Here is a 23,395-nt window from a genome sequence, read left to right as displayed (position 1 = left end):
CTGGGGTGTGTCAGAATAAGATTCAGAAGGAGTGATGAAATAGTGCTCTAAGCAAGTCCATCAGAGCCAACAGGACAGAGCTAGCAAGAATCCCAAGCAAATCCTGATATTGTGCCACTGAAGCCCTTTGTTGACTGATATAAACACGAGAGTGCAAAATGCAAGGCAACATAAACAATCTAATCCCACTAACAGTAGCCTTAACTTAATCATACTGAGTTGTATTCAACTACTGTATGTCATACGCAGAGGATGCCCATTGAAATCAACTAACTTTTACCCAGAGTAGACCTATTGAAATGAATGGCCATAAAGAAGTTGGGACCATTCATTTCAATGGCTCCACTCTGGGCTGGCGAGGTGAATCCTGCCCAACAGAACAAGCTAGATTCAACCAACTGAAGTGGATTCAGACCAAAAGCTGCAGCGCATATCGGTAGTGTTTGTGTGTGTGATTACTCTATATGCTTTGAGCATCAATGATAATTCAAAGAATTCTGTACCTTTGTAGATGGAACCAGCAGGACAAGCCCCAGATGCATGAGGTCTTCTTTCTTATGACAAATATTCAACCATGAATGAACTGTGCTGTATATGAAATTAATCCAAAACTTTGGCCAATTTAGAAAAGATACAAATATGGTGCTCTATGTTAACTCAATTTGATACAGCAGCAGTATAGTGCAGTGGTACCTCGGGTTAAGTACTTAATTCATTCCGGAGGTCCGTTCTTAACCTGAAACTGTTCTTAACCTGAAGCACCACTTTAGATAATGGGGCCTCCAGCTGCCGCTGCACTGCCGCGCTGCTGGAGCACAATTTCTGTTCTCATCCTGAAGCAAAGTTCTTAACCCAAGGTACTATTTCTGGGTTAGCAGAGTCTGTAACCTGAAGTGTCTGTAACCTGAAGTGTATGCAACCCAAGGTACCACTGTAGTTGTAGCATACATATCACTGTGGAAGATTATCCTGTTGCAAATACCTCTGATAATACTTTGCAGATACTCACATATGCCTCAGTTGAGAGGGTCATAGTAATGGCCCCATATGTGTGTGCAATGCATGTGTTATCCCCCACTAGAAAAGTGCACTCTCACAAGAATGGCCAGGCCCAGCTTCACAGTCAGCATTCTAGAGGATTCTGCCCACCCCCCAAAAAAGCTACCAAACTCTGTCTCTACAGGGTTGGCTGAAGGTCAGGATAACTATTCTGTCTCTACCACACGCACATACAGTGGGACAGGGGGAGGGGAACCTCGCTGTGATCTAAGATGCGACAAAAATAGCCTTCTGTGAGAAAGGCAGTGATCTGAAACTTCAGACATCTGCAGGCCAGTGGAGAGAGAGAGAAAAGACATCTGCAATTAAGAAGTCACCCATGGGTGCACTTGCCCTTTATATATATATTTAGACCAGAACCGTGCAACTGCAACCTATATGTGGACCCCACCATCCTGCCCTAACTGAATGCACTTGATTGGGGAAAGGCTCTATATTGCATCCAATAATAATTCTGAAAAGCAACAGAGGAATGAGGAAGAAACCAGCTCTCACCATTTGGGAAACATCAATTTTAGGCTAATATTTTTTCCTGGTCATTTCAATGTGTTCAATATACATTTTATTCATGTTGCAAGTCAGATGCTAAGTTGGCACTTTCTCTCTCTGAACTTTCACTTTCTCTGTCCTGGTTCTAGACTTGCCTGGTCTTCTTCCTTAATTTCCTCCCGTGGCCCAACATATCAGTCTACATATGAATTTCCGCCTTCCTGGGATTGTCTCATCCTGGCATTCTTTCCAGCCTGACTCTTGCCCGGCATCCCTTTCCAGAGGAATCAGGGGAAGAACCTTGAGAAGGGGATGTCAAGTGAGGGGTGGAGCAAGGCCGAGTCTCCAGCCAGGATTTGAGGGATACCCATTGCCCTCTGGTGAGCTTCCGTAGCAGTGGTAACAGGCAGCAGCAATGCTCCAAAAAGCGCTGGGTGGGAGCTCCCAGAGTGGTGCAGCGTTTTCCCACGATGCTGCCAGCATGATGCTACACTGGCTTTGCAGAGAACTGTCATTGTAACTAGGTCTGACACTTGGAGCACCAGACCCAGAAGAAAAATTAAGCAGGTTCCAGGGCAGGTGACAGCAATGGGTCCTGCCATGGTGTTGGGGCCCCCAACACTCGCCCAAGGAGTCCGGGGACCAGCGCTGACCGTGCCTGTAGTGCCTTAGTTATCCTGAATCTGGTGTCCTCCACATATTGTTGGACTACAATTCCCACCAGTCCCAGCCACCACAAGCTGGAGGACACCAAGCTGCTGTTGTGCAACACAATTCACTTACCCCTCTGGTGCAAAACCTTTCTCCTGTCTCACGTTCACCATCATCAGCTTGAACACCCAATCAAGTCCATCGCCTCCTCCACCTCCAAGTCTATCACACACTCCCTTTGGTCTTCCTCAGCCTTGCATGAAATGGTCAAGGTGAGACCACTGAGGCAGAGAAACATGAAGGAAGCAGTGTGTGGCCAATTCATCTCAGCCTTCCTTAGTCCCTGCTTGACTACCATCCTAAGATATGTATCCTGGGCTTACTCTTAGTAAAACCCAGGTCCACCACCCTCCACCCCCCAAAAATACTTCTGAGGCAGCACAGTGCATCCATCTGTCAAGTTTTGAGCTCTCTGCTCCACACTTTTTTGAGTTCTTGTTTGTTCTTTCCTTCACTTATCGCATTTATATCCCACATTTTTCTCCAAGGGGCTCAAGGTGGCAAATATGGTTCTCCTCTCCATTTTATCCCCGTGACAACCCTGTGAGGCAGCTTAAACTGAGAGGCAGCACCTCTCCCAAGGTCACTTCATGGCCGAGTTGGGATGTGAACCCTGGTCTCCTAGGGCCCAGTCCAACCCTCTATCCACTACACCACACTGCCTCTCACAACTGTTGGAGCTCACTACTCAGTTGCTGCAAAAGAAATCTCCACTTTATGAAGCTCCTTCATAGAGACACGCTTTATAAAAAGGAGTGGGAACTGCCAGATGCAATTCTGTTTAACACTCTGAATAGCCCTCAGCAACTGCACTTTGCATCTCCTTGTTAACTTTCCTTCTGGGAATCCTGTGTTGTTTCTCACTCTGCTGCTGAAAGGTGGGGTGTTTGGCTGGCAGTTTGCTTGAAAATCTGCATGAGTCTGTCTACCTGGCCAGCCAGATAACAGAAGTCGCTTTTGGGTGGATTCCAGCAAGGGAAGTGAAACAACCATGCTATCACTTTCTTTGAGACTGAAAGTGAGACGCTACGGATGATAAGATTTCCCCAGTTGCATTTCATTATTGTGGGCTGACTCTGTCTCACACTCTGCTCTATGGTATCATTTTGTATGGAAAATTTCTAATTAATTTTGGGAATTGCATGTGCGGAGTTTGTCCTCGTTCATTCATGTTAGTTTCTCTCTATCCACATGATCCATGCCCATAAGCTGTTGTGCACATTGAAACTTTTTTTTAGTTTGTGACTGAACGTGAGTGCACATCATTTGAAAAGCTGGGCTCAGATGAGAGGGAATGTGCATTGCCACGTACATCAGAAAGGCATACTCTGTATTAACCTTCTTGAAAGAAGGTTATGATTAAAATGAAAAAGGTAGTGAATAACCCAAGGCAGAGAGAGACATTACTTAAACACAAATAAGATTTATTGAGAAAAGAAAAACAGAAATTCAGGCTTAGAGGAAAATCAAAGAAACATAAATTATCTGTTTCCTAATGACTTATGTTATAATCCTAACCATTTCTACTCTGACACAAGCTCTATCGAGTTTAATGGGACTTATTCCCAGGTAACTGGGGTTAGTTAGCATTAGCCATGAATTACAATGAACTACTTAAAATGTGTAAAAGTTCACACAAAGTACTGGGTGACAAGTCAGGGGTTGAAAGCTAAGAAGCGCAATCCAGATAAGCAAGAAGGCTCAAACTAGATTTCCAAGGGCAACATTTACAGTTTCAAGATGGCGGTTATTTTGGTTCACCTACCTTTTGAACTGATGCAGATCTGACAGGCAAGTTAGCAGTTTTTACGTTCAATGTGACTATTTATATGGTCAAAGGCGGCCTAAGACCACAGTCTGCAACCACAGTTCTATATCTTGGTCATTAATGAATGATTCTGAAACACTTTATACTTACAGGTTTAGTACTTAGCAAGGGGATGTGTGTTTAGTCGTGGTTTAGGCAGGAAGCAGAGTAAAAGCCTGTCGTATACAGATCTATTTTCAATTTGGGCTGAAACGTTTGCTGTGAACAAGTCAGCAGGGATTGCTTGAAAATAAACTTTTGCTTTTCAATGCATACACTTTTAGTAACTAAACTACAATAAAACATGTTCATATGCCATTATATATACGGAAGATATATCCACTCCAGTCCTGTTGCAAAAGCATAGCTTCAGCTTCTATAGTCTTGGATTAAAAGACTATGGAAACCTGAAGAATGACAAGTCTAGAAACTCATACCAACAGCAGTTTTAATAATGCATCTGCAATAGACATAGACAAGGCTAATTAATGATCAGGGACAATGCAAGAGGGAAAGTTGGATACACAATACAAATGAAACACTGCTTATTTTAATCAGAACAATACAGTACAGTTGGGTCTTAACAAATTACTACATATTATTGTATCTATACATAAAACTCACCCCATTTGCTAGCTTTGTAATGACAATTTGCTGAAAGAGCAGTTTCTCATCATGATGAAGAGGTAAAATGGCCTTTTATTGTTTCATATTTGCGAGATTAAAATTAGTAATTAGGTTTATTTTTTTTACATAAGCACACTTTGAAAGTCTCTGCCTAGCTACTAAATGAACTGCATCTTCTGACAAATGAGATAGCATGTTAAATAGAATTGGGTCTCAGATGATTTCAGAATTCGATTGTCTCTTTTCCCATCATACATGTGTGCTGGGTCACTGGAAGAAATGCATATTTGTTCTCTTAATTCCATTGCATCATCAAACCTCTCACAGAATACAGTCCACAAGATCTGGAAGAACACAGCCGCCATCCCAGCAAACAGAGCTGTCACTCCTCAGTAGACTAGCACTACAACTCCTGACATTCATACACAGTGCTGGTGATAAAGCATTTTCTTTCTCTGAACAGAAAAATAATATGTATTCAGTCATACCTCGGGTTAAAGTTGCTTCAGGTTGAGCATTTTTGGGTTGCACTCTGTGGCGACCCAGAAGTAACAGAATGCATTACTTCCAGGTTTCGTCACTCGTGCATGCGCAGATGCTCAAAATGGCGTCACGTGCATGTGCAGAAGTGACGAATCATGACCCATGCACGCGCAGATGCACAGACACAGGTTGCGTTCTCTTCAGAATGCGAACGGGGCTCCAGAATGGATCCCGTTCACATCTAGAGGTACCACGGTACATCTATAAGATATTTCTCACCCTATGGTCTCCAAACTTTCCCAGCTTTCCTGCATTGCAGGGGGTTGGACTAGATGACCCTGAGTCCCTTCCAACTCTATGATTCTATGAGTTCTCCCTCTGTCTAAAACTGGGGTGAAGAAGAAGAAGAAGAAGAAGAAGAAGAAGAAGAAGAAGAGGAGGAGGAGGAGGAGGAGGAGGAGGAGTTTGGATTTGATATCCCGCTTTATCACTACCCTAAGGAGTCTCAAAGCCGCTAGCAATCTCCTTTCCCTTCCTCCCCCACAACAAACACTCTGTGAGGTGAGTGGGGCTGAGAGACTTCAGAGAAGTGTGACTAGCCCAAGGTCACCCAGCAGCTGCATGTGGAGGAGCGGGGAACTGAACCCGGTTCACAAGATTACGAGTCTACCGCTCTTAACCACTGCACCACACTGGCTCTGGATCTCCAGATGTTGTTGGGGTACAATTCCCATAATTCCTGATGGCCATGCTGATGAGATTTGATGCCCAACAACATCAGGAAGCCACACATTCACCAACCCTGGTCTAAAATAAAGAGTTGGATTTATCTGTACAAGACTTACCAGAGCCAACCCACAGATGTGGTGGGGTTGTGCTTCTGCCTCAGGTTCTGCCCCACCACTTCCACCACTACCAAATTTCAATACGAGAGAGACATTCCAGCATGCAGTGCTACCGCTCGCTGGGTGAGAGGGGGGCATTCCGCTGGTGGTGGAAGTGGTGGGGCAGGAATGGTGCAGGGGTGTGGCAGGGGCAACAGAGGGGGGACAGGGGACAGCACATTCCCATTTCACCTCACGTGGTGAAATGGGATGATGTGCTGCCCCTGAGACTTCCCTATTTTACCACAGCTCCAATTGACTGTGCAGTGATCATGTTGCAAATGGTGGACATTTCTGCTGCTTTCACTGTATAGAGAGAAATTCCACCTAGTCCAGCTTTCTGTTCTCATAGTGTCCAACCAGATGCCTATGAAAGGCCCAGGAAAGTGCTGTTGTGCTCAAGTAATTATTTCAGGCTCCCCACGGGGATCAGGTTGCACACTATGGGGAACAAAACTTCCAAAAATTACTTTTGTAAGTGTCCCCAAATAATCAGAGAATCCTCAGCACAGTTCTCAGAAGGCTGTGGGGGTGTTAAACTAATATAAAACCTAATATGTTTGCAAGATATGTATGTCCTTAGACGTTTAGCCAAGCAGTACAACCTCATCTGTCTATTGCCTTATAATTAGAAAAGTCCTAAGGTGCTCAAGAGATGCTCACAGCTAAACTATTTTAGATAAAAATGTGTCCTTCCTGTCTGCAGTGTGGTTCAGTTTTGGTCACTTACCTTGAAAAGTAGAGATATTTAAAAGCATGGGGTTTTCTGTGTTGGGAGCTGCTGCTGTTGCAGTCTCTTTTTCATTCCCAATTGAAAACCCTTGACCTTCTTCTGTGGTTTCTATAGCCTGTGGTTTCTGTAACTCTGGACTTGCAGTTGCTGAGCAAGAAAGCAAAAAGCAGAAAATACAACAACCATGGAAAGTAAATGCTGGGTTAACACAACATTAACATATAAGCATGTTGTAACACTGGAACAAACAAAATTTACTAAGTATAGGGGGAACAGGTTTTAGCATGATTACACAAGGTTTCTGTATACTATGGGGCTCACTCCCAGGTAAGTAGCCTTTTCTGATGACCATAAATAGAGGATCCAAAATCTGCCTTGGATCCTTACTGGAGAGGGGAAAAACAGATTAGAAACAACAACAAGATGCTTGGAAAATGTAACTTGTGGGACCTCCTGATAAATACAAAGCCAGAGTAGCCTTTTTTGTGAGCATGTAGTTCAATGTAAGCCAGGTCCATAAGAGGGCCAAACTAGATAGGACCTGGGAGAAATGTGTGAAGCATTTCCTAACTGAAAAACATGAATTGCAGGGGTGGGATGCCCCAAATTTTGTCAAACCAGCTGCAGTGGAAGGGGCCGATCAGTTCCCCCAACATAATCTGCTAAAAACCACCCTCTTGTATCTGCTTTTTCCCCTGTAGGGAAATTTTAAGCCAGTTTTGACTGAGAAAACTACTCAAGATAGTAGAGTGTTTTTGCCCTCCTGCTACTGCTCCAGTCACATTTGGAGGCAACAAGGGTACATTAAAGGAAATTGTTGGAAGATACTTGATGTGTCTCCAGCTCAGGTCTAGTTGGACCCCCAGTGTATGTGCTGCACTAGAATAAACCCTTCTGACCACCAACTGTTGCACTTAATTCTCTAGAGGCGGCAGACATGATATTTGAAGTTCCTTCTCTACATATGTGCATTCCCCACCACTACTCTGCCACAATATCAGCACTATGCATCACTGCATACACCTGTGGTTAATAATAATAATAATTTACTATTTATACCCCGCCCATCTGGCTGAGTTTCCCCAGCCACTCTGGGCGGCTCCCAATCAGTGTTAAAAACAGTACAGCATTACATATTAAAAACTTCCCTGAACAGGGCTGCCTTAAGATGTCTTCTGAATGTCAGGTAATTATTTATCTCTTTGACATCTGATGGGAGGGCGTTCCACAGGGTGGGCGCCACTACCGAGAAGGCCCTCTGTCTGGTTCCCTGTAGCCTCACTTCTCGCAATGAGGGAACCGCCAGAAGACCCTCAGTGCCTGGGCTGAACGATGGGGGTGGAGACGCTCCTTCAGGTATACAGGACCGAGGCCGTTTCGGGCTTTAAAGGTCAGCACCAACACTTTGAATCGTGCTCGGAAACGTACTGGGAGCCAATGCAGATCTCTCAGAACAGGTGTTATGTGGTCCCGTCGGCCACTCCCAGTCACCAGTCTAGCTGCCGTATTCTGGATTAATTGCAGTTTCCGGGTCACCTTCAAAGGTAGCCCCACGTAGAGCGCATTGCAGTAGTCCAAGCGTGAGATAACTAGAGCATGCACCACTCTGGCGAGACAGTTCGCGGGCAGGTAGGGTCTTAGCCTGCGTACCAGGTGGAGCTGGTAGACAGCTGCCCTGGACACAGAGTTAACCTGCGCCTCCATGGACAGCTGTGAGTCCAAAATGACTCCCAGGCTGCGCACCTGGTCCTTCAGGGGCACAGTTACCCCATTCAAGACCAGGGAATCCCCCACACCAACCCGCTCCCTGTCCCCCAAAAACAGTACTTCTGTCTTGTCAGGATTCAACCTCAATCTGTTAGCCGCCATCCATCATCCAACCCGTTAAAAACAGTATCGTCAACCTTTCTATTGCAAGCTAACATCTCACACACGGTCTCATTTCAGCTGGTTTTAAACATTTCTGGGGATGAACAAATCCTTACATCAACTACCCTTGCAGCAATCTTTCTTCTATAATTCTACGTTTTGATCTCTAGCAGCTAACACTGAATACTGTTCAAACTCCTTTACCGAAATTGCTAAGGGCAAATGTCCCAAACAGTTGGAGCACCCGTTGGGAGGGTGTGGAGTGCTGGACTTGGACTAGGGAGAGGTGGGATCACGTTATTGCCCAGTCTAGGTGGCCCATGAATGCTGCCTGAGCTCCTTGGAAGAAAGGTGGGCTAATGTTTAATATGAATAATAATAAGGAACAACAACAATTTAAAAAAATAGCAACAAGAAGGAGCAGTTGTCATATCAGACCCATTAAAATACCAGTTTTTGCCCATGTCTTAAGATCTTCTGGAGAGATGCTGTTCCAAGTAGTCTCTTTAATTGAGGTATGCTACTCTTTAAAAGAAAAAGAGGGCTTTTTTCTGCAGTGCCTGCTCAACCTTTGAGTGCCTTCTCAAGGGAAACATGACTGGATCTGGCATGACAAGCTCTCCTATTTGCTGTCCTATTTGCTCACACACGTTAGTTTGGGGGAGGGAGGGAGGGAATGGTTTGTTTCCGTTTTTAGCTTTTGAGATATTTGTTTTGTTTCATTTATGTTTTGCTAAGCTGATTTGCTGATTTTAAGGTGTGTTGATAAATTGTCCAAATTAATTATATTCCTATTTTTGGACCTGGCTCTGGAATCTTCTGTTGAAAGACGGTTGAGAAATATTTAAAATAAAAACAAAAACTTAAAAATGAGTCATTGTGAGTCATGATTCACTTATATCTATTGAATTCAGTGGTCTACTCTGAGTCCGCGGCAATCCAATGACAAATAAACAAATAAATAAACAGCGGCTACAATGTTTCAGTGATTAATTCATTAGACTAATGGATTTTTAAAGTATTTTAATCTACTAAAAGAGTGAATCAGGAAGCATATTTATTTATTTATTTAAATTGGTTCTTTAATGCGAGTTACTTATTAAAACTGTGGGTGGCAAGAAGGAATGCCTCTTCGAAAATGACACTTGCAATGGCATATTGGGGGGGGGGGACCCAGCCCGTGGGCCTTATTAGACCTACCATGCCTCCTCATTTGACTTGCAAGGCAGTTTTTGCCCAGTCAAGATCACCAGCTCTACGCCCAATTTATATGACATCACATATGGGGCAGTTCAGGGCATGGCTGGACTGAAAGAGGCGTTGCAACTTACTGGCCCATCTGCAGAGATGGAGGTGGCTGCCCGTGGGAGGGAGGGAAGCACCAACTTGCAGAAAATATGGGGTGCCCCCTAAATAATGCTCCACAGAGTTGGAGCATATGGGACCAGCAGTGCAATTTGACACATGTCAACTCAGAGGCAAGCCCCACTGAATTCAGTAAGACTTTCCCCCAGCAAGGCATGTGTAGGGTTGCCACCTAAAGCACATATGGTGAATCAAGTTGCAGTAATTATAGTAATAAACAGCAGTTCAGATAGAAGACAGTGCTGCCCATGAGAAGATATGGCCCATTCACTCGCTGAATTAGCTTTGTTTCTCAGAGTAGACCATGACATTACCTTCTGTTCATGATACTGTTATAGGTGGGGGGAATTCCACCCACCCACCCAAAAAAAACCCTAGAAATTAATAAATGGTAGGAATCTGATGATTTGGAGTACTGAAGGGAAGATTGGAGGCTTGTGGAAAAGTACAGGCTAAGCTTCCTTCCTGTCACCTGGGATAGAGGCATTAACATGAGAAAAGGTATTGCTGACTCATCTAGGAAGGATCTTGGGCCTGGGCAGATAGGCAGAGGTTGCCATGGTGATGGGGTGTGTATCTGAGGTAGCACACAAAGAGAGTCTTTAGAGAAAGGTGTGCTGGGAAGAAGAAGGGGAGAGCAAAGGGGGAGATCCATCTTGGGCAAGCTGGTTGAAGGCTGACTGGGAGAGATGCCTTGCACTCCAGTGCTGCATTGCTGTGGAGAACAAGTAAGAGCTGGACTCCCTCCATGCAGACTGAAGGTGTAAATATGCAAATAAAACAGATTTCTTAAAGCAGGCTCCACTACAGCTTCAATTCTCCAGAGGAGCTCAAACCATCAGTAAATGCCTGAAAGCCCCTGGAATCTTGTGCTGCCCAACCTTTGTAAGAATATGCACAATTAATACTTTGTTGGAGTGGAGTTTAATTTATAAGGAAGGAAAACAGGCAGAACCATCACTTCTTTGAGGTGAGTAGTCTCCAAAACAACCAAAAATCCTTGCTTCCAGAAGCTGATCGGCAGTGCTTCAGAATGTCCTACTTACTAAGTGGCACTGTTCACATGAGTATTCTGCTCACTGAACTGTTAAATGCACTTGGTGGCAGCAGAATGTCGTGTATGAATCACCCCATAATGAATAACAAACTAAACTTGGCAAAGATGCACCGACACGACCTAAATGCAAGCACAGTAAAGAAGCTCTGATAGCTTTCTGGTTTTTTATTTGTCTTTTAACTGGCACGTAAAACCATAAGAACTGCAGAAGAGTCTAGCTAGCTCCAATGAAACAGATTTATGTTATTGTCTATGTATTCTCTTCCATTTATATCCCATCTTTCTTCCACCCTGAATCCAAACATACATGTAGTTGCAGGAAGTCCACAGTCCAGGAACTGACCAGAACTGAATTTCATATATTAATTCAGGCCTGCTTCACAAATCATGCTAACACAAACTATGTGTGAGTGTGGAGGCTCCCAGAGAGGAGATCGCAGCCACTTTGCTTCTCATCAGTTGTTTGGCTGCTGCACCAAACTGGGAGAGCTAAACCATGATCCTAGGTTTGTACAACACATCAACCCATACCATGGGGTTGGAAAATGATTTCCCCTCAGGCACAACTGGCCCAAGACATTTCCCTCCCCCAACCCCAGCAGCTGCACTATAACTCTATAACTAGTCTAGAACTGGTTTTAACTAGTCTGAGAGGCATTCTTGTGTACTTGGAAGGTCATAACTGTTGGATGACACACAGCTTTGTTGGTGGCCTTCAGCAGAAACTTAGGTTGCAGTGCAGTGCCAGACTGTGGGAACTGGAGGACCCATGGCCTTCTTCTGTAACATATGGCTTGGCTCATTTCTCTCTGTTGTCTAGAGCTAAGGATTCCTAACAGAATTTGCTTCCTTCTGCTTTCTGCTTATGTGGTCTAAATTATATACACCAAACCTGAATCTCACTTATTGGTCTTTGGGCCCCTTTCTTCTTATAGTTCGTTGAACCAACCCCTGAGCTATCTCCAAACCAATTTGTTCCAGACCCGCACACCTTGATTTGCAATAGAAACCTATCACACCAGAACCACCTTTGTTTGTTGTCCTCACACAGCTACCAGGTAGAAAGGTCACACTTTTACGACCTCCTCCTGTCCCGCCGTCAACTGCAACATACAGAGGTCTCTAGCAGTTGGGACTCCACAATCACAGTTCTGGATCCCATGGAAGCCTAAACACATAGAGATTAGTGTACACTGGTTTGGCAGCTGTAATACTCACATTGGTCTTGCTTTCTCCTATAAACTACTGCATAGTCAGCAACATTCTTCCTCCAACTTGCACGGCGTTGTCTTCTTGTTTTCCAGAGAACTTAAACCATATAAAATAAAAAGTGTGGAAATGGTTTTCAGTGAGAACTGAAAGCACACATTACTGGTGCCATAGTCACTCCTAATATCGCCATCATCTCCTAATTTTATTGCAGGGGTGCAGACACAATCCCATCTCTTCCTTTGCCTTTTCTTTCTCTAGAGCAAATGACAGATGGGTCCCCTCCCTCCTGCCCATTGCAGCCTTTGTGAAAAATGGCACAGATTTTAAGGGAAGCTTAGAATAAAGTCTTTTCCCAGAGGTAACTGGCTTTTCATCATATGTATACTGAAGAACCCTCAACTTGTTTTCTTTTTAACAAACTAGCTTAGCACTACTTAAAACATGGCCTGAAATATCCGTTGGCAACTTCCTCTTATCAGGGACCCTATGAAAGTTAAGAGGGCAGGAAGCACATGTGAGAAACGGTGTGGCCATCAATTAATTGCTCACAAACCATCACGTGCTCATAGCCTTTCAGTGCTGGCAGGAGGAAAGGCAATGGATCCAATTATTTGTGTTTTCCCTCTTCAGAGGTTGAGTCTTGGTGGCTAGAGATGGGGGAGTTCAGTTCACATTTAAAGGCAAATCTATTAAATTCACAGAAGCAGAATTCACAGGTCCTTCCATCCAAAAAAAAGGTAATGAGACAGGGCATATGGGCTTGATGATAGTATCTTCACCTCTTAAAAGATATCTACAGTAACTTGTTTTTTAATCAATGCATGCATATACTTGCTATCAATTAAGTTCACAGTCCTACCTAGTACACTGTGATTCATGTTAGTTAGTAAGCAAACAATTCAACAATGCCAGCAATTCCAAAGGGGATCTTCAGTTGAAAATGTCTTATTTTAGACTCAAGGATGTGGCTCTCCCTGGCATGTGCCAGAGGGCGGCAGAAGTCTGCATCCTGGTTTTAACTAGTCACAGTGCAGGGGACTGGAAGTGACACACTGCCCTGACACACTCACTGCGGCCTGATAAAAGACGGCTGGTCGGTGTGGGAGAGTGTGATAGCTGCAGTAGCAGCAAAACACACACACACAAAGAGAGGGGGGGACATGGAGAAAGAATTATTGACAAGTGCACAGCAACGAAGGACAGCTAAGAAGCAAGGAGAGAGAGAACCTCTGTCCCAGCGAAGCTGCTAGAAAATAATATTAATTGTGAGTGGGAGTCAGGGGAGAGGAGAAATCTGCAGCTACAGAGACAAAGCAGAGGCAGAGTGAGAGAGATGTGAGAGAACAGCTGTGAAAGAAAAAGAGACAGCTGAGGTTACAAACTTCAGTAGAGAGCCAAGAAAAGCTGGGAGAAGTTGTATGGGCTGATGTAATCGGAAACACCTGTATGAAACCTGGAGCAAGGAACCATTCCAGGTCTCTTAGACCTCCTGTGTGTTGGGGGGGGGGCACAGGGGCTCTTACATGGAACAGGAATCCTGACACACAATGTGTTGTTATGTCCGAACCAAGAACTGCATTCACTTCAACAAACTACAGTTTAAACTGAGCCAAGATCAGAAACCGCTGTTTCAATAAACCATAGTTTGGCCCTACCCATAGTTTGGCCCAATTCAGATGTAACCAATTATGGTCAGCTTAGCTCAGGAAGCAGATGAAGATCTCTTCCTCTGGTGCATGTTGGAGGAGGGCAGAGGACAGGAGGATGCTTGAGTCCACCTCTTGAGTAAGCTAACTCCTATTATGCTAAAGTACCGTATATTTTAGCATTATTTCCAAACAGGTGTTATATGCTGACCTCCATCTTGTGGTCTGTGTGTGTCAGAGAGAGAGAGAGAGAGAGAGAGAGAGAGAGAGAGAGAGAGAGAGAGAGAGATCCCAGTATGCTTGGCGTGCTTGTAAAAAAAAGAAAAAGATTAGGCTGCACATGGATTTTCATGACCATGAGATGAAAAAGGTTTTATTGACAAAGTAAAACAAGGGGTTACATTAGACAACCATCGGTACCTTTTGAGTGAGTTTCCCCCATTATGGTAAGCAAGGTAAGGCAAGGAAAAATTACCTGGCTTCCTCTTCCATTTTCCAACATGATATATACATGAGCCCAATATAACGAGAAAAGCTGCAACAAGAGCTCCTTCTAAGATGAAGAAGATTAAATGAGGCAAACGTATTGTCTTCTGTGGATTAGGTTCTAAAATTAGAATGCAGTTGTGAAAAGAATTACCTATTTTAACTTACTTCTGACAGGTAGTTTTACAAAGAGCTCTGTTTGTACTTTTAATGACATGTGGCACTGTGTAAAACATTAATATTACCCTGTCAATTTATTTAATCATTTCAATTAACTACCTTGCGCTTAACTTTTTCATCAATTAACCATGTATAATAAATGTTACATGAAGTCAACAGAGCCTATAACTTGACGGGGGCGAGGGCAGCACACAAAACTATGTATTGTCATAAAAAATCAGCTTCAGTCTTATACAAGCTTTCCTGGGAATAAGCCCCACTGAACTGAATGGGGCTTACTTCTGAGTAAGTATGCATAAGATTCTAGACATATCCTACCAACTCTACCAATTCTAAAATCTTTTCATAAGGAGCAATCTTAGTTAAAACCAAGTGAATCTGTTATCAGACTGAGAAATACTCTTAAGTCTTTAAGTCAAGCCACTAGCCCATCCAGTACAGTACCATCTGCTCTGATCCATAGCAGCTTTTAAGACCTCAGAACAATGCCTGCTACTTGATAGCCTTTTAACAAGGGTCTTTCTGCATGCAGAAGTATGTACTCTACCATGGAACTATGCTTTCTTCCTAGAATACGGACAGCTTTGTTAAGTATAATTGTTTAATGTGCATTGAATTGGGGGGGGGCTATAATGTGCCTATATTGCACTGGGTAGCATGACTAGAAATTTTCACTGAAGCTGAAGAAGAGCCTAACAATTGAATCATGAAGTGGGGATGTATCTCTGTTCCTTGATCACAAGATGTTTAGCTCACAGTCATATGAAAAGGATTGTATTGCAGGTGTATGCATATGCTAATCTGTAGGCATCCATCTTGGATGGGGTGCTTTCTTTGTTCCAAGTTACTGAAAAGAATGGGTGTGTGAATCTCTGTCTCCAGCAAACAGCCTGGAGGCAGCAATGGAGGAGAGACAGAGCTTTGATTTCTAGCTGAGAATACAACATATTTGTAATCTAAGATATTATGGTTTCTGCTGGGAGCAGTGCAAAAAATATGCATCTAACTGAAAGTAACTTTTATTGTTTTAAGCGTCAGTTTTTATTCATCCAGCAGATTACAAATGTGCAATATTAATAGTCTCAATAGGGTTTCCCACTGAAACATAACTTGGTTTTCATTCATCAGGTTCTCCCTTATTACATGAAGCAACACCTAGCACCTGTAATTCCAGGTGCTTTTTGATACACTGTGTAAGGAGGGGAAAATAATCTCTGCTAAACTATGAATATCATTTTCAGTTTTAGCTGCAAATCAACATTTCTAACAGTTTCTTAACAGTGAATGAACCCAATTTCTGTTGTGCCATTTTAAGGGACAGTCTACCACACTGTGGGCACATACTTCACAAAAAGTTAAGTGGCTGTAGGTTCTGTTGATTAGAACAGAGCAAGTCAGTCCAATTGGCTTAGCATGGCCTAAAGGTACATAATGTTGGCAATAGCATTAATAAAAAAATAGTAATATCCTTCTATTCAGTAAAATTACCAATCTTCTTTTATTTGAAGGTAAGTGTTATTGTACTTTACTAAAGTATTTGCAGCAGGCTCTTGTCAAACAGAACGTATGAAAGATATACAGTTACAACAAAATTGCAGTACGTATAACTGTTCCAGTGGTTGGGTTGGCTATTGCACAGATGAACCTTGTAAATACTTGCTACTCATCTTAGAGCATGGGAATGCCCATCTAATACAGTGATACTTCTAGATACGAACGGGATCCGTTCCGGAGCCGCATTCACATCTAGAAGCAAACATAACTGGTGATGGCACGTCTGCGCACACGCGCATCGCTTTTCGCCACTTCAGCGCATGCGTGTGATGTCATTTTGAGCGTCTGTGCATGCGCAAGCGGCGAAACCCAGAAGTAACGCGCTCCGTTACTTCCGGGTTGCTGCGGAGCATAACTCGAACGCGCTCAACTCGAAGCGTATTCAACCCGAGGTATGACTGTACTCACGTGTAAGTTCCAGTTGAATTGTGTGACTGTACTGATACACACCATCCTTGGTAAACACTTCTGCTGTGTACTGTCCGATATCCTGCACATGAGTGGGACACAAGCTCAAGCTGCCATTGTTAAGTATAAGACATCTCTTGCTGTTGTCTATGCAAGTTGTAATATTCTGGCTGTCCACCTTTCCTATTGTGATATTGCCCTTCTTCCAAATCACATCATGAAGGTGGATGGCTTGTTTCGTGATCTTCATCTCAAGGAGCATACAATCACCAAGTGTTCCTTTGGTGAGACTAAGCTGCAGTTTGGATTCTGAACACAGAGCAAAAATATAGTGGACATACAGTTTACTTCGATCCTCAAAAATGTGTGCATTAAGTAGATTTGAAAGAATTTTGAAAACTGTTATTTCACTGAATTAAAGTATTTCAATTTCAGGGGTGCATTTCAAATTTCAGCCATGAAACTGAAAGCAAAGTAGTAAATGCAACTCTCAGGGAGCTATTCAATTTGAAAATTATACTAGAACGCCTTTTAGCTGCATAATGTAACTTCTCTGCCCTCTCCCCTCCCCATGTGCCCTAAATCTGCTCCTAAATGTGTTCCTCTAACTCTCTAGCTGTTCTGGTTATTATACAGCTGAATGCTGCAAATGCATGGCACTTATTTTATAGGAATAACACACAGTCCCTTAGAGGGCCTATCTGATACTTACGTGTAAGCAGCAGTTCCTTTCCGTTTCTGTATTGAATGCGTCCATCCTCAGTATATGCTGCCACTGTATAATGCCCAATATCGTCCAACTGGGTGGGACACAAGCTCAAGGTACCATTGTTATAGATAAAACATCTTTTGCTATGGATTGTACAGTTTGCTTCATTCTGACCATTGATCATCATCCCAATCAAGGCATTTCCTTTCTTCCAAATCACATTGTGAATGTGGATTGCTGGGTTCCTGTTCTCCAGATCAAGGAGAATACAATCACCAAGCGTTCCATTGATGAGGCTATCCGCTTTGGATCCTAAGCATGTCAATAAGATGCAATGGGAAGACATTTAATTCATTAACACCCAAATTGAACAAAGCATACCAATTCATAAAACTGTGATTTCATGAAATCAAAATGTTCAGATTTCAAGAGGACATCTAAAAATTTCAGACTCAAAACACAGCACAAAAGCAAATTCAAATCTCCATAGTAAGACATGGCTGGTAGAATTCATTTCCCAGCTGTAATCAACATAATTTCACACTTTTTCAGAAGTGAAATATGACAGCTTTTAACATAGAACATCCATTTTTAGCATTCTTATCTGACATAATAAATCACAGGAACGTTTATACCCAATATATCTTTTGTTTCTTTCTTTGTTTAAAATATTTTATCTCACTCTTCAATTATTCCAGGGTGGTTTACAAATTGGTCTTAAAATAGTAAAGCGCTAATAATTAATATCTATCCTTTCATTGTAAGTAGTTGCAGCACCACCAGGTTTTATCCAATTGGATTCAAAGAAACCGAGAGTGGATTGTTCAAAATGGTGGGTGTAGAATGCCCTCCTGAATCCAGTAATTGTGTCACTGGCTGCTTCTTCCAAACAGTCACTGCATGCTGAAATAGTCAACCCAGACTCAAGTTATTCCAAGCTTACTGGGTGTGCCAGTATGGTGGGTCCACCCCTATAAAATGCTGAAATCCCATTAGTATGCAGTGCTGCCCCATGGAGGCTGCAACTGTCATGGTTGGACACAACTACCTATCTACATGCTCATCTGACCATGCCATAAATAAGTTTGAACATGATTCCCCTCTCTCAGTAAAACATGTATAGAAAAAGGGGCATGAGCTCTGGCAAATCCTCTTTACCACCTGGTTAGTCACATGATTGTGTGTGCACAGTGGGACATAACCAGCCACTGTTCCTGCAGTACACTGAATTATTATTTTACATCCAAGAAGAGTTCTATGATAAAAGAGGTTTGCGAAATTTCAAAATGTTGGAAATGGACAAGAGCTGTCTCAGCTAAAGAGACAGGTAAAAATACTCAAAGTAAATAAATAATAGGCCATTAAGTCCATCTCCTTGCCACTGGTCATGATTCTCCACACACTAGCATCCTGACCCCTGAGCAGTCCTGACCCCTGAGCTGACAACAAGCAGAGAACAGACTCAAAATGGACAAAGAGATAAATATCTAAAATGTTGTTAAACAAGCTATATGCTCTCTGTAACATGTTCCCTTTTCCAGGCAGTCTCACCAGAGTATTGACTTTCGCGTAGAAAATCAGCAGATTCATCCAAAGCCTTATTTGCTCGCATGCCATCACCAAAAACTGGACCAGAAATATAAAAATAATAACATTAAACAAAGCTGCATATCAAATGGTTCTTTCCACCATATGAATAGATAACCATAAATAATACTACAATCTTAAGGCAGAAATGTATTAGTTTTAGAACATGAACCTGGAGGGCAAAGTTCCTGTTTCCTAGTTGCCTCCTCATTTTGGAGTTGACACAAGGCTTTGGACATGGGCATCTCATGGACCACTATGAAAGCAAGAATGCTGGATTGGATGAGAGTTTGGTCTGATCCAGCAAGGCTTTTCTCATAGTTTTATGTTACTATTAGAGACCTTACAACCAGCTCCAGATTTTCTTCCATCCCATCACAATGACAGATGTGTGGACTTTAATCATAAATGTTGACAAAAATATGTATCCTTTCTTTCTATATCTGTGATTTTTTTTAAAGGCATGTTGTTTTTTAAGCATATCTGCAATCTCATTGGCTTCAGTTTCTTTCTGTGATCAAAGCACCATTATCAAAATTACTTTACCTTATTGTTTTCTCCATTATCTTATTATATTAAAGAGATTTGGGGGAGGGGGTTGACCCAATCTAGCCAAATACATTTGACTCCTCTTTTACCGAAGGACTAAATAAGCAATTTCTAACATCAATAGTAATACTGTGCATTAAACTTTTTGGAAATTTAATTATGATTCACCCGTTAAAAATGTATCCCATTCATTCATATACCACTTACAGTTCTGCTTGTTGGATTTGATGCAATTATAGCAGACTAAATCTTAGTACTCTGATATACGACAATCGCTGTCTAATCCTACACATAAGCATGACATACCAAGTCACTGACTTCCATGAAATATTTACTTGGTTGTAGTTCATCCACACTGCGAGAGGCAGTGGAAGAACTGAGTGCCTGGTGTGCTCTGGTCCATGGGGTCACGAAGAGTCGGACATGACTAAACGACTAAACAACAACAAGAAGAAGTTCATTTCACATCCAAGCCAAAAAGAAACTTACCTTGAAGAACAAGTATATAAACCATTGACGGGACAGGAAAAATAGAAAATGCTTGAGAGTTCATTTTGGTAGAATGCTGTAGCACGTACATCAGAACACAATATCCTCAGAAACATCCCTACAGTAACAGAGCTTCCATAGCATTGCCTAGAAAAGATAAAGGGCTGTTCTATCTTGATTTTAAACTCTACCTCCTAGGTTCAGTGTAATTTGTCAAAACAGAGAAGCATGGGAGAGTTGGTTCTTCAAAACAGAAGCAAGGTGGTTTCAACCACTGTAAGAAATAGTCTTGCAAATTGTTGGTAAATGTGTTACTCACATGTCTGAATGTACAGAAATAGTACCTTGTAAGGCAAATACATGCGAGAGCAAAAAATAGAGATCAAAGGTAAGAGCTGCAAAGAGCTGAGAGATGTGGACAACCAGTCCATGATTCAGAGTGGGGAACCTGAGGCAAGTGTTCAGTTGGGGTGTAATATTTAATGAGACTTTAGTAATTAACGTTATAGCCACAGCGGAGCATTTTTACAGCAAATCCTATACATGCCTATATAGAAGTAAGTCCCACTGAGTTCAATGGGTGTTATTTCTAGGTAAGTAGACATAGCATTGATTATATAGATTCAAACTCCAATAAGCCAGTGCATTGTACCCCAAACTTGTTGACCAAACTGGAATGGTGATGTGTGAATCAGCAACCATATTGAGATAGCTATAAAATAATGCAATGTACCCAAGAGTAGACTCAAATATTAGTTTTCTAATAAAGTCACTGACTCCGAGCTGACCATTTATTTAATATACTTTGAACTCTTCCTTCCACATAACCAATTTCCAGGCAATGTACAGCTATTAAAACATATTCTATTATAAAGCCCTATATGGCTTAGGTCCAAGCTATCTGAAATACCACATTACCTCATATTAAGCTGCCTGGGTTTTGAGATCTTCGGGGCAAGTCCTTTTCTTGGCCCCATCACCCTCATAGGCACACTAGGTGGGAATGGACAAAAGGGCCTTCTCAGTAGCTGCTCCCAGAGATTCTTCCTCCCAGGAGAATACAGACTGGCTTCCTCCTTGTTGTCCTTCCGCCATCAGGCTTTTGGGAATTGACCGCTTTAATAAAGGGGCTGGTGCTGTGCTGTTTCTATTGCAATTGTTTGTATACCGGTATTTTAAACAAGATTTGATTATGTTAATGTTTAATTGTTTTTTTAATAACTGTTCCCCCCCAATGTTTCTATGTTTTTAGCGATTTCTTGTTTTTATGTATAAGCTGCCTTGAGTCCTGTCAGGGGGGAAAGGCGGGGTATGTGCAACTAACTAAATAAATAAATATTAAATAAATAAGCAGCAGTAGTAGTAGTAGTAGTACTGTGGTACCTCGGGTTACATGCGCTTCAGGTTGCAGATGCTTCAGGTTACAGACTCTGTTAACCCAGAAATAGTACCTCGGGTTAAGAACTTTGCTTCAGGATGAGAACAGAAATCGTGCTCCGGCGGTGTGGCAGCAGCAGGAGGCCCCATTAGCTAAAGTGGTGCTTCAGGTTAAGAACAATTTCAGGTTAAGTACGGACCTCCGGAACGAATTAAGTACTTAACCCGAGGTACCACTGTAGTAGTAAACAATTACAGTAAGAGGACCATTCAACAAGAAGAACAGGTTAGACAACCCTAATTATGAACAAATTCCTTGATAATCAAATCTTTAAAATACAGACTTCCATACAGTGGTGCCCCGCAAGACGGAAAACTCGCTAGACGAAACAGTTGTCCGTTTTGGAGGTGCTTCGCAAAACGAATCTCCTATGGGCTTGCTTCGCAAGACGAAAATGTCTTGCGAGTTCCTGCGGGGTTTTTTCCCTCCCCCCCTCTTTTTCTAAGCCGCTAAGCCGCTTATCAGCTGATCCGATAAGCTGATAAGCCGCTAAAAGCCGCTAATAGCGCTAATAGCGCTAATAGCGCTAATCCACTAATCCGTCAATGGGCTTGCTTCGCAAGACGAAAAAACCGCTAGACGAAGAGAATCACAGAACGGATTCTTTTCGTCTTGCGAGGCACCACTGTACTTCCAGCAATAAACTAACCAATTGCAATCCTGTACCCACGAGAATAAGCCCCACTGAACTTAATGGAACTTATTTCTGAGTAGGCATGCAGTGGGTTGCACTGTAAATCTAATACTGTGCAAGCACCAGGGCAAAAAAGAGAACCTATGAGAAGAGAATAGCTTTAATTAACCGAGGGATCTGTGAATGATGGTAAGATATGTTTACATGGTTGCCATCTAGAGGCCAGAAGGCAAAAGTGGGTTTTTTTGAGGAAAAAGTTGGCACTGAGCATGCTCAAGGCCTGTGTTCTTGGGAGCGGTTCCAAGATGGATACCAGAGTAAAAACTGTATAAAATAAACCAAGAAATAAAAGCCGCTCTAGTTCATCTTATCACTGTAGCTGGCATTCACTGTTCTGCCCTGCTGTCCACTTTGGCATACTGCTGTGGCTGCCTCCAGAGAAGCCTTTAGCGCTTCCTGGCTTCCTCTTGAAATTGCCCCATTTCTGCCCAAACTATTGCTGTAGCATTTGCTGACACAATTGATTCCTGCCCTGTGTTCATATTATTATGAATGCAGCGCTTGCATCTTACTGGCGGTGCTTGGAACAAAATCTAATTTAGCTAAAGCTTAATTCTGAGCGTCCCCTGGGGAACCAGCAGTAACTGTGTGTGTCCATTACAAATGGAACTTTTTCCCTTACTTCGTTACTCATCGCAAAGAAGCACAGGGCAGGCTGCCATATTTTTCTCAGCATGAAGGGCACCGTGAGGTAGATTCAGGGGTAGATCAGTCTCAATAGCAAAGTAAACATTGAACATCTTGAATACGCTGGACTAAAGCTGAGCCACTAAACACCAGGTACTGAGCTCTCAATTTAATCTGTTGTACAGCACTAGCTGTTAAAAAGTAGTGAATTCACACTGTGCACACACGTAGCTATGTGTATTGGGGGGGGCAGTTGCTCTTTGCTCTGGGAGGGGAGCAATGGGGGGGCTGGGCTTTTTTTCTAGGCAGCAACAGCTCCCTGTCTTTTTGTGGCTGTATGGTTCACAATACTCAGGATTAAATATGTCTTGATTCTTTATTGGCCAGGAGGTGTTGGTGCAAATAAAATAACTCTTCAGTAGGGAGCCTCTGAATGCAGAAAGGATTGTGCTACTTGCAATGATTGAAAATATTTCACCGGCTCCAAATCTGGACAGTACCTACACAAACCAACTGTGTAGGTACCTACACAAACCAACTGTGTAGGTACCTACACAAACTGTGTTGTACCTGTGTGACATCTCTTCAGAGTCAGGATCTAGCCTGTCCACTTGCTTGGGAAAAGGTCTTGAGAAAACTCAAGCAGGAGCAGTGTCCCAGGAGACATCCAGAGTCGAATGTCTGTATGTTCTGAATGTGATAAGAGCTTTAAGTTGGAGCATCAGACTTGGT

General features: G+C 42.7%; 1 protein-coding gene across 5 annotated transcripts; it reads right to left on the bottom strand.

Annotated features, from left to right (window-relative positions):
- Positions 1-3,666: 3,666 nt before the first annotated feature.
- LOC309531785 (uncharacterized protein) lies at positions 3,667-22,822 on the bottom strand. 5 transcript variants are annotated; one of them, XM_082221482.1, is made up of 9 exons: positions 22,659-22,822; positions 19,905-20,051; positions 18,831-18,905; positions 17,283-17,591; positions 16,571-16,879; positions 14,418-14,549; positions 12,303-12,392; positions 6,791-6,940; positions 3,667-5,148 (listed from the first exon to the last, which is right to left on the bottom strand). In XM_082221482.1, exons 2-9 carry the CDS (start codon positions 19,993-19,995, stop codon positions 5,015-5,017), a joined length of 1,290 nt encoding a protein of 429 aa, XP_082077608.1. In that variant the 5' UTR covers positions 19,996-20,051; positions 22,659-22,822; the 3' UTR covers positions 3,667-5,014. The 5 variants fall into 5 exon arrangements, with proteins under 5 accessions (XP_082077608.1, XP_082077609.1, XP_082077610.1 ...); XM_082221483.1 differs by lacking the exon at positions 22,659-22,822 and having other exon boundaries at positions 14,418-14,495; positions 19,905-21,505; XM_082221484.1 differs by lacking the exon at positions 22,659-22,822 and having other exon boundaries at positions 3,667-4,963; positions 19,905-21,504.
- Between the last annotated feature and the right edge of the window lie 573 nt (positions 22,823-23,395).

Source organism: Podarcis vaucheri (assembly GCF_965113315.1).
Source record: "Podarcis vaucheri genome assembly, chromosome: 4".
NCBI classification, from domain to species: Eukaryota; Metazoa; Chordata; class Lepidosauria; order Squamata; family Lacertidae; genus Podarcis; species Podarcis vaucheri.
The sequence above is the reverse complement of the archived record's forward strand: the minus strand, read 5'-3'. Positions and strand labels throughout refer to the sequence as shown.

What these genes read in the sequence shown, in the direction of transcription:
- LOC309531785 (XM_082221482.1), bottom strand. Translation starts at nt 19,995, where the DNA reads ATGTACGTGCTACAGCATTCTACCAAAATGAACTCTCAAGCATTTTCT. An exon ending in ACGCGAAAGTCAATACTCTG is followed by an intron (nt 17,592 to 18,830) that starts GTGAGACTGCCT and finishes TGACATGCTTAG; the next exon opens with GATCCAAAGCGGATAGCCTC. An exon ending in AATTCAACTGGAACTTACAC is followed by an intron (nt 14,550 to 16,570) that starts GTGAGTACAGTC and finishes TTCTAATTTTAG; the next exon opens with AACCTAATCCACAGAAGACA.